The sequence below is a fragment of the Cydia amplana genome, chromosome 11, assembly GCF_948474715.1.
Source record: "Cydia amplana chromosome 11, ilCydAmpl1.1, whole genome shotgun sequence".
Lineage (NCBI taxonomy): Eukaryota > Metazoa > Arthropoda > Insecta > Lepidoptera > Tortricidae > Cydia > Cydia amplana.
In genome coordinates, this window is record NC_086079.1 from 12,150,082 (window position 1) to 12,162,476 (window position 12,395).

The 12,395-nt window shown below is 38.8% G+C and overlaps 1 protein-coding gene across 1 annotated transcript in view; it reads left to right on the forward strand.

Annotated features, from left to right (window-relative positions):
• The window catches only part of LOC134652071 (ATP-binding cassette sub-family G member 4), a 71,721-nt gene that overhangs the window by 20,324 nt on the left and 39,002 nt on the right, over positions 1–12,395 (forward strand). Inside the window, exon 2 of the mRNA XM_063507223.1 lies at positions 6,428–6,488. Coding sequence (XP_063363293.1) covers positions 6,434–6,488 — 55 coding nt within the window. The 5' untranslated portion in view covers positions 6,428–6,433. The remainder of the gene's footprint in view (positions 1–6,427; positions 6,489–12,395) is intronic.

Here is a 12,395-nt window from a genome sequence, read left to right on the forward strand (position 1 = left end):
CTCTATCTTGGGTACTGCTCTTCAAAGTGCTCATCAAGACGCGTCGGATGACCAAAACAGCGTGGGCCTATGTTGCACCAAACCTGAGTTCCACTAGGTACATCCAGGGTTCAGCATCAGCTCTATCTTGGGTACTGCTCTTCCAAGTGCTCATCAAGACGCGTCGGATGACCAAAACAGCGTGGGCCTATGATGCACCAAACCTGAGTTCCACTAGGTACTTCCAGGGTTCAGCATCAGCTCTATCTTGGGTACTGCTCTCCCAATTGCTCATCAAGGCGTGTCGGATGACCAAAACAGCGTGGGCCTATGTTGCACCAAACCTGAGTTCCACTAGGTACAGCCAGGGTTCAGCATCAGCTCAGATCTATGTATACTAAAACCTTCTCCAGAATGTAACAAACACTTTTCTGAAAACCGCATCAAAATCGGTTCAGCCAAACGCGAGATAATCGCGAACAAATATACATACATACATACATACATACATACATACGGGTCAAACTGAGAACCTCCTTTTTTTTTGAAGGCGGTTAAAAAAAGCGAACGTTTGCAAAATACGCCATTATAGTTCTTACTAAAGCTGACGAAATTTAGCTACTCATTCTCAAGTAAAAACTAAATATCTAAATACCGCCAAAACCAGCGATACACATTTTCTGAATTTTTGGCCATTTAATCTATAAACATATCTCAAAAAGAAAAAACTCTAATGATACCGATACGACTATTTGTTTAGGCGGGAGCTATCACGACTCCGCCATTTTGAAAAATTTCCAAAAACCGGATCGACAAAAAAATTTTATTTAGTCATAGAATTCGGTCACAGAATTTCACGAAAATCGGTTAAGAATTGCGACCTGCAGAGGAGAACATCCGGACATACAAAAGCAAAATGCCCGAGTCAAAACGTAGACCTTCGCTACGCTTCGGTCAATAAAGGTTGGAGTGGAACATGTCTTTGCAATAAAGAACGAGGATTTATTGTGATGTTACAGGTTTCGTTTATTGTACCAACTTCATAATAGCCAATTCGAAGCTAAATGATATCATTTATACTTGGTCAACCAGATCTTGACAGTAGAAAAAGGCGGCAAATTTGAAAAATGTAGGCGCGAAGGGATATCGTCCCATAGAAAATTTGAATTTCGCGCCTTTTTTACTGACAAGATTTGGTTGACCAGCTATAGTTATCATGCATTTCGCTCGCAGTTATCCGTACATGTACCTATTTGGTGCGAGCGAGACGAACGATAGCTAAATTACATCATTTAGCTATATCATTCTGATGTCAGTGTACGTTCGAATTGGCCTGTAAGTTAGCTATTCACGCCTATGACGCAAACTGAAAAATGTACATGCATCCTATTCTATACAGATGGATTTTCCTTATTTAACGAATAATAATTATAATTGTATTTGTGATTTGATAACACGTATGACTTAAGCGCAATAAATATACCTACGAATAAGTAGGTATGATGTATTCTTTTTTGCTACCAAAATCCAATTGTTAATTCAGTTTTTGAAGTGAAAACTTCTTTAGCGGCGCTGTGCACTTTTTGTGCTGGGGAAAAAATGTTAAACTCGTAACAGGTGACACGTGACCGTAAGGCGTAAGACGTAAGGCGTAAGGCGTAGCCCTCTCTTTCTACCGCGCGGCGAAAATGTATGCCTGAGCCTGCTGTTTCGTTTTTATTCACCAAAGAACTTTAGTCTTAACGTATCATAATCAGGTCAATTATTTAAAACTGGACTTTTATATTAAGCAATAAAGCTCAATGTTCTAATCTTGTACGGGCTGAAATACGAGGATCTCACAGTTACATTCTTACTTTATATCACTCAAATATAATTCAATAAAGCTACATCTTGATGAAATCGCTAATAAAAGTGAACTCTAGTACTGGTGAATAAAACTCAAAATATCATGACCAAATATATTTAGATGCGAGGTCTACAAGGTAACTTTACAATTTCTATTCGAATTTTAAACGCTACAAATTTAAGCTCACTGGCCAGCAATTACGGAACTAAAGTTTTTCAATAGAAAGGAGGATGGCTCAATTATACATAGTGCTGCAGACATTTTGGACTAGTCATTGAGTTTTCACTTCTGTCGGCACTCCCGGAGTGCAACCCGTTGTTTTTTTTTCATTCGTTTGAAAGATGACAGATGACAGGATCTAGACTCTGAAGGTTTTAAGGTAGGTAATCTAATAAAATCGTTTGAATTATGTATTTCACAATCGCGAATGCTAAGCGGTCTTAGATTTTCAAGCCTAAAAGTTTAATAAAAGTAAATGCCTATAACCAGAGGTGGGAGCCATGGTCAGCAAGTCAGCATGTTTTGATAATTTATTTATTGTACCTATCTAACATAGGTTATACTCATACTTGAGGAGCACAAAAAATACTTCTATATATTTATTTCTGTACCTACGAATAAATCTGTTATTTTTGGTTAATTTTCTCATTCCATCCATCATTGTCACACTCGTTGTTAAACATAAGGTCGTCTCTTTCTCTTTCGGTGTGCGGGAGCTCGTTAGCACGTGCACATTTCTCGCTTGTCCAGCCGCGACTAAAGGCAACTTGTCCAATTTGTCACAAGGTAAGCGCTTCAATATTGAAACGCCTATAACATATCTTGAGTTATAAATCATTGAACTGGCCCCGTAGATAACATACCTATCTCTAACGTTCCGTAGCGAACGAAACGCAACTGTCACTATCAAACTAATATGGAAGAGTGATAAAGAGGCACAAAGCGATTCAATGGCGAAGCGCAAGCGATTGTCACCTTGGCTAGGCCACCTGGGTAATGGATATGTCGGCGGCAGATCGTAAAATCGGGCATATCGAGATATTCCTAGGCATATCATGAAACGCCGCCATTTCATGATCTGACTAAGATTAACCCAGGCGTATCACGATCTGCCTTATAAAAGAGGCGGCAGATCGGTCAGACCAATGTATTCGTTGATATTCCTAGCTACATACCGGGCGCATCGTAAAATAATTGATGAGATATTCCTAGGCATATCATGAAACGCCGCCATTTCGGAACGTAAACTTTTCTTTTGAGCCTTGAGGTTTGCTCGATATGGCTGGTGGTCGCGCTAGGCAGATCATGAAATGCCGGCGTTTCATGATCTGCCTAGGAATATCACCCCTTGAGGTTTGCACGATATGGCTGGTCGTCGCTAGGCAGATCATGAAATGCCGGCGTTTCATGATCTGCCTAGGAATATCACCCATTGAGGTTTGCACGATATGGCTGGTGGTCGCTAGGCAGATCATGAAATGCCGGCGTTTCATGATCTGCCTAGGAATATCACCCCTTGAGGTTTGCACGATATGGCTGGTCGTCGCCAGGCAGATCATGAAATGCCGGCGTTTCATGATCTGCCTAGGAATATCACCCCTTGAGATTTGCACGATATGGCTGGTCGTCGCTAGGCAGATCATGAAATGCCGGCGTTTCATGATCTGCCTAGGAATATCACCCATTGAGGTTTGCACGATATGGCTGGTGGTCGCTAGGCAGATCATGAAATACCGGCGTTTCATGATCTGCCTAGGAATATCACCCATTGAGGTTTTCACGATATGGCTGGTGGTCGCGCTAGGCAGATCATGAAATGCCGGCGTTTCATGATCTGCCTAGGAATATCACCCCTTGAGGTTTGCACGATATGGCTGGTCGTCGCTGGGCAGATCATGAAATGCCGGCGTTTCATGATCTGTCTAGGAATATCACTCCTTGAGGTTTGCACGAAATGGCTGGTCGTCGCCAGGCAGATCATGAAATGCCGGCGTTTCATGATCTGCCTAGGAATATCACCCCTTGAGATTTGCACGATATGGCTGGTCGTCGCTAGGCAGATCATGAAATGCCGGCGTTTCATGATCTGCCTAGGAATATCACCCCTTGAGATTTGCACGATATGGCTGGTCGTCGCTAGGCAGATCATGAAATGCCGGCGATTCATGATCTGCCTAGGAATATCACCCATTGAGGTTTGCACGATATGGCTGGTGGTCGCTAGGCAGATCATGAAATGCCGGCGTTTCATGATCTGCCTAGGAATATCACCCATTGAGGTTTTCACGATATGGCTGGTGGTCGCGCTAGGCAGATCATGAAATGCCGGCGTTTCATGATCTGCCTAGGAATATCACCCCTTGAGGTTTGCACGATATGGCTGGTCGTCGCTAGGCAGATCATGAAATGCCGGCGTTTCATGATCTGCCTAGGAATATCACCCATTGAGGTTTGCACGATATGGCTGGTGGTCGCTAGGTAGATCATGAAATGCCGGCGTTTCATGATCTGCCTAGGAATATCACCCCTTGAGTTTGCACGATATGGCTGATGGTCGCGCTAGGCAGATCATGAAATGCCGGCGATTCATGATATGATAGATAGATAGATAAAGCATTTATTGTCACAACAGGGATTTTAAATTACAATTTTTTTACACACTTAAGCTATACTTAACCTAGACAGTATATGTATAAATAAGCTCTAATTACATTCTATGTGACAATTATGCCTAGGAATATCACACCCTACTTATTTGATATGCCTAAACGTCGCTAGGCAAATCGTCAAACGTTGATGTTTGAACGATATGGCTGGTAGTCGCTAGTCAGATCATGAAATGGCGGCGTTTCATGGTATGCCTAGGAATATCTCGATATGGCCGATTTTACGATCTGCCTCCGACAGATACATTGTGTATTTCCAACATTGTAGTTCTTGCATTCTTAGCGTATTGTACATTGTACAACAAGTGTAATTGCAAATTGAAACTTAAAGTAACTGAAACGGATGATTAGGTAAATTTAACGACTTAAAAACTGTATTCTGTTGGTTCAGTGAAGCAAATATGAAAATTGGGGTAATATATCCCCTTTATAATGTAGCTGCAGAAGTGCATTCATGCTCATTCCACAAGTGTCTGGCACTTCAGTTACAATGGTTCCGCAAAATCTTTTATTTTTGATAAATATGTGGTAATTATTAATTATTATTTTTCATTAATCGGCGACAAATCGAATGTATAGCTACTATTATCTCGCGTAAGAAAGTTACGACTAAATGTATATAATGTAATCCTAAATATGTATTAAAAGTTGATCAGTTGATTTTCTAAGAGAAAATACTCGCAGACAAATAAAATAAACTCGGTCATCGTTAAGTCGCATTTACATTGTACCTTTATTTTTATAAATATTATGTAAACCTGTGTTGTGTACAATAAAGTGATTACTACTACTACTACATTGGTCTGACCTGACGTGTTGTGACGCATCTGAACGGTATCCGTTCCACATATAATTATGCGTTTACATTTCTTTGATTCAGTGTGTTGTGATGTGACGGGTAGTGTTGTGTCGCATCACAAGCGATCCCGGTCTGCATCAGTCCGGGTGTGGTGGAGAGCGGTGCAGCGACACGAAACAATAGGGATCAGGGATCAGGGGCCTCACCATGATGTCCTGTTTAGGACCAAAACAGATTCGCTAAAGGACGGAACTATATGAGTCGCATAGCTCCGTCCTTTAGCGATTCAGGTTAGGTCCTAAACAGAATCGCAATAAGGACATCATGGTAAGGCCCCAGGCTAGTGACTAGTGTGCACGCGCCAGTGTTGTGTTGTGACACTTGTGACGTCGTGATTCATAAAAAAAACATAACAAATGCATACTCAGAGAGCTAAGACGGTACTGTTTAAAAAAACAACGGGTTGCACTCCAGGAGTGCCGACAGAAGTCAAAACTCAATGACATCTTACGCCTTACGTCTTACGCTCTCGCGAGTTTAAAAATTTTTCCCCATCACAAAAAGTGCACAGCGCCGCTAAAGTAGTTTTCACTTCAAAAATCTCATAACACGTCATATAGATGTGAACAGTAACCATCAAGCCACAGAGCAACACAATACAACACGGCAAACACATGTGAATGCGGCTTTACTCTCTTCTCATTATCACTAATCGTTTATGAATCTCTTGAAGTTCTGATCCTGTCATACATTTCTTCTTTGTTCAAACTTTTGTGTAGAACAGTTAACTATCGGAGTACATAATCGAAGTTTTTGTTCGATTCGGAGCTATGCTATGAACTAGCGCGATCCGCCCCGGCTTCGCATGGGTTACACAAAACCTTAACAAATTATACAACTAAACCTTCCTCAAGAATCACTCTATTTAAAGTTGAAAACCGCATGAAAATCCGTTCAGTAGTTTTTGTGATTATCGCGAACATACATACACACAAACAGACAGACGCGGCGGCGGGAGACTTTGTTTTATAAGGTGTAGTGATGATACTACAGAAAGCATTTCGTGTTTTTGTCATTTATTTAAGTAAGTACTAAGTAGGTACTTGTATTCAAATATCTCCATCTTTGTTTCAGTTTACAATGGACTTGGAATTTCGGAATTTGAAATACACAGTATGCAGTCGCTTATCAAAAGGTAAGATAATGATAATCGTTATTTAATTGTTTTTGTTTGCTCTGTATTTTGGTTTAAAATGTTAGTATTGTACTGCACCTAGCTTCTGCACTTATCACCTTTAAACGAGCAATTCTTGTAAATATTTATGTATAATTTGATATATTACGGGGATCTCGGAAACGGCTCTAACGATTTCGATGAAATTTGCTATATGGGGTTTTTTGGGGGCGAAAACCGATCTAGCTAGCTATCATCTCTGGGAAAACGCACATTTTTGATTTTTTTATGTTTTCCGAGTGAAACTTGGACTCCCAGATATTTGTATAAGGGGCTATTCATAATTACGTAAAACACTTATATCCCACGACTTTACTACGACGACACTACAAATTAAAACAAGACGCTAACCTCGAAAATCGCCACAAAATTACCTCTAACTTGATAGGTACACTTACTCACCTACAAAATTAGCGTTAGCTAAGGTCGTGAATAATTTCCGTTGTTCCGGCAACTGCTAAAAACTGTAATAAGTAATAGTTTATAAGCAAAAGATTATGTGAATTCAGGTTTAAGGCTCCGTTAACGATTTTAGAGCCAAAATGTAAAATCGATAGATTTAGTCGTTGAAATTGTACTCCTTTCGTTACTTAATATCTAAATAACAAGTATTGGTTTCTATTGACACGTCTTCTCATCTTGCCTTTTAATAATAAGGTCCCGAGCGTGCGTCACCGGCAATATATGACGAGAAGGGGCAGTTTTTAAAAATTCATCAAAAAATTATAGTTATAAATTATAAAAATTATGTATAAGAACAGTTTCAGAAAATGTTGTAGATTGTTTAAGTATCAAAATTACGTTGAAATTAAGTCGATTTTCACGAAAAATATTCACTTGTTATGAAGTAATTTCTGGTGAAAATTGATTTCGTCTAACTTTCATTTACTCTTGTTCAATATCATATAATAAAAATGTAGTCTATGCAAGTTGGAGTATAGGATATGTGTAATACATAATTACTATTTTTAGCAGTCCAAACTTTACGAAATTTACAAATAAGATCGACTAAATCAGTGCTTTACGCGCGTTTACCTAAACGTCCATCAGAAAAAAAATCATTACTAATTTACTGAGTCAGTTTTCAAAAAAATGATCTGTACAAATGCAAGATAAGAAGACGTGCTAATAGATACCATTACTTGTTATTTCTATTACGTAACAAAAGGTGTACAATTTCATCGACTAAATCTATCAATTTTACATTTTTGCGACTAAAATCGATACCGGCCTCTTAAGCATGTTTCTATGTATCAGCACTAGGACTTTTTTCTATTTATAATACAATATTTTTATAGTAAGTACTATTTATTATTTTATATTTAAGAGCGAGGAAGATACATAACGTTTTTTGGTTCTTTTATAAAGTTTTTGCGTCATCCTAATTATTAATGTTGTTGGATAACATTCCTGATTAGTCTCATAAAACAATACACAAATCGTTAACAGCAATTGCTTATTAATGGATACTTAATGTCAAATATAATTTACAATATTACGCACGGACAAATTGGTGTAAATTTCGTAATTTAACACTAACCTATCGGCGCCCACAATATTTTGTATCGATTAATAAGTGATTATTTTGCCTCTTATAATAAAATATCACTTTAGGTAAACCACCAGTGGAAAATCGTTTTATTATTTAGATATTCATTTCCGTTTAGACAAGTTTTGATGACGAAACCCATGTAAATCTTAATCTATCTATGTAATACCTTTAAACGAGAAATTCTTGTTTATTTATTTATTTATTGTAAGGGTAAAAACACCAGAGCACCATTTTAAACAATATTTATTAGGGAATCACAATAATAATCAGAGTTTTGGACTTAGGTAATACGCGACGCTGATCACGCGCAAAAACCGATCTTCTAGATGACAGACGTCATAGTGCTGTCGCATTCCCGGTTATTATAGTGATGTGAAGACCGCTTAATTACGATACCGCCTTTTAGCTCGGCCATCGCCTGACCCGACCGGCGCCCCGAAGGTCACTGTCATCAGCGCAGCCACTGAAGGCTGCCACAGCCAACGCAGTCGCTGCAAGCTGGGTCTTCACCAGGTGGAGGTAGCCTCCACCAGTTCATTATTAATTGGCTTCTCCGTTGTAGGATGTAAGACTCCCTCGCATGTACGCACACAAATGCGTACAACTCGTGAGAGGGTAACATGGGACACGTCTCATGCATGTGCGGAGCTGCCTAGGCTAGGACACCACTGCCCTTGCCTACAAGGGCAACGACCGTAGAAGTCAGCCCTTCACGATAAGGTTGTCACGGAGCCCGGTGCACGCACTCGCTCCAACTGGGTATTTTGAACAGGCACTCCCTCCAACTCTACTGGATCCGGTACTTCGCCAGCGATCCCTAGAAGGTATAAGTGCAAGCAACCCTTTCAAGGTAACCTTGAGATCATCAGTCTTAAGGTCATTAAAATATCCTTTTGTAAACAAGGTCTCAAGCCAACCTCTCAAGGTCAACAACAAATAGTACGATACGATATAGATAAAACATTTATCGGTAGTAGAAATAATGGTCCTCTTAAGGATAATATCATATCACATGCAATGGTCCGCCTCTTAAAGCCTGCACTGCAGATACCAGGAACAAACTAGCCTGTTAAGGATAGTCTTGTATCACATGCAATGGTCCGCCTCTTAAGGCCTGCACTGCAGATATACCAGTAACAAAATTAGCCTATTAAGGATAATCTAAGCTCACATGCAACGGTCCGCCTTTTAAGGCCTGCATTGCAGCAAATACCAGTAACAACCATCCTCTTAAGGATAGTCTTATATCACATGCAATGGTCCACCTCTTAAGGCCTACACTGCAAATACCAGTAACAACCATCCTCTTAAGAAAAGTCTTATATTACATGCAATGGTCCGCCTCTTAAGGCCTACACTGCAAATACCAGTAACAACCATCCTCTTAAGGATGTCTTATATCACATGCAATGGTCCGCCTCTTAAGGCCTACACCGCAAATACCAGTAACATCCATCCTCTTAAGGATGTCTTATATCACATGCAATGGTCCGCCTCTTAAGGCCTACACCGCAAATACCAGTAACAACCATCCTCTTAAGGATGTCTTATATCACATGCAATGGTTCACCTCTTAAGGCCTACACTGCAAATACCAGTAACAACCATCCTCTTAAGGAAAGTCTTATATCACATGCAATGGTCCGCCTCTTAAGGCCTACACTGCAAATACCAGTAACAACCATCCTCTTAAGGATGTCTTATATCACATGCAATGGTCCGCCTCTTAAGGCCTACACCGCAAATACCAGTAACATCCATCCTCTTAAGGATGTCTTATATCACATGCAATGGTCCGCCTCTTAAGGCCTACACCGCAAATATCAGTAACAACCATCCTCTGAAGGATAGTCTTATATCACATGCAATGCAAACTTAAACCAACATCCCAATGAACAAAACAACAACCACAACATACTGTAAGCTGTATGCAATTAATTTGTATAAACATTCATAAGATCTTTCATACCTATAGAACCAATCAATAAGATGTACAGACAGAAATTTTCTCAACATTTCAAATGATTTACTGCCTTATTTATCAGTATGTCTGCAGCTTAATGTTAATTGCAAAGATGCAGGAGGTTATATGTGATATGAACTGTCTTTTAAAATATTCAGCCCGAGGAGACTCTGAAAACTTGGAGCGACTACATTTGTCGCAGACAATACTAACCAGCTTGAAATAAATGTCACCTTTCGCTTATTCACAAAGCGCATTTTACTAACCACACACAGTCAATGTAACACATACTGACCGTTAGTATACATGTACAACATGAACAAACATTTTATTTCTAAATAAATACCTCATTTTCCATGACATCGGAGATTAGCCACTTATCAACATATTTTCTCCATATATGAATTATCAGCACTAGGACATAATATACCTGGCATCCATAACCAATTAACTTTGAAATATTACCCATGTCCATTCGGGTTCATTATAGAGGCCTGGCCCGATAGTCACTCTAGCGTTCAACGACGGTATGGTCGTTCAATTCAAGAATCATTGCTGTCAAATTTCTGGAAATTACACAAACCAAAAACATACCAACAAAGCATTATTTCAGTTGCAATAAGCATGTGTAATATCACACACACACACACACACACACACACACACATATGAAACAACAAGTAATTTCTCCTCATTGTCGTTGTAACCAATATTCCAGTGTTTTTGAAAACTTGTAATCTATTTTAATTTGACTGAAAGGATAAAGTATTAAATAGCACTCATTGTTAATCATGAAAGCATAATACCACCATACATATATCATCAATCAAGGCTAAATTTACATTACCAAACTTGTTTTATAATATGCTTTTTACTTGAATGTAAATTTCACCACGACACAAACTTTAGAAAATGTTCATAGTATTTTGTTAATATGTCATGTAGACATACTTAATCACATTATGTTACGTATCTGAGTTAACTTTTACCTGAGTTACTCTGTAATCCCAAGGATTTATTTTATTCATACCAATATCAAAATTCAATTGTACCTAATGGTATCTGTCAGCTTATGTCTTGTGATCTTCTGCTGTGGATATTGTAATACATACATGCCAGCAGCATTATTACACTGTCAATATGTATTATTTTTGACAGTCATGATCATTGATGTACATAAACTGAAATAGGTATCTGAAAGCAAACACAAAACACACAAAACACACGGCATAGGCTCGATACGCTAGCAGCCAATAGCCGGCACAGGTTAGTTTTTAGGTTATTCTTGTAGGTATGATTTTGACACCAACCTTGGACTTTGTATATTTAAGTCCCTAACTGATGAGTGGTGTTGGTGCATTTACTCATTACAATCAGATTAACGATCAGAACAATGAAACAAGGAAGGACTACGCGCGGTAAATTTTGTAATGTCAATTTCGACAAATTATATCGTAGTAGGCGGGAATCCACTATCGCACTTCTGAAGCTGTAAGGGTAAAAACACCAGAGCACCATTTTAAACAATATTTATTAGGGAATCACAATAATAATCAGAGTTTTGGACTTAGGTAATACGCGACGCTGATCACGCGCAAAAACCGATCTTCTAGATGACAGACGTCATAGTGCTGTCGCATTCCCGGTTATTATAGTGATGTGAAGACCGCTAAATTACGATACCGCCTTTTATTATATATAATTATATTTCGGGGATCTCGGAAACGGCTCTAACGATTTCGATGAAATTTACTATGTACGGGGACGAAAAATCGATCTAGCTAGGTCTTATCTCTGGAAAAACGCGCATGTTTGAGTTTTTATATGTTTTCCGAGCAAAGCTCGGTCTCCCAGAATAGATATTAGGTATTACTTATATTCCATGCGTACGATGCGGTAGTACCTATATAGTGGATGTCAGTAATCTGTTGTATGAATTTCTATACGAAGAGGATATAGTTAAAATTAACGATAGTTATATACAATATGAAACTGAATAAAATTACCGTTTAACTGATAGCCTTAATAAATCTTCATATAGGTACCTACGGAGGGATTATTAAGTCTGACCGAATATGTAAGTCCAAATTGTACAATGTATATTTATTTCAGGAAATACAGAAGTACCAATAAAAGCAGTACAGTGATCCCCACACTAGGCACAGCCTGTATCGTGGGAATCTTAGAGAAATACCGAATAATAAGTTTGCCACTATAAATATCAAAGCAATTACATTTTAGGTAAATAAGAATGTTTTATCTATTATCCTAACTAAAGTCTCAGTAAGTTAAAAAGGTGTAAGTAATGTGTAATACACATACACATTGCAAATACACAACAACAACAACATCA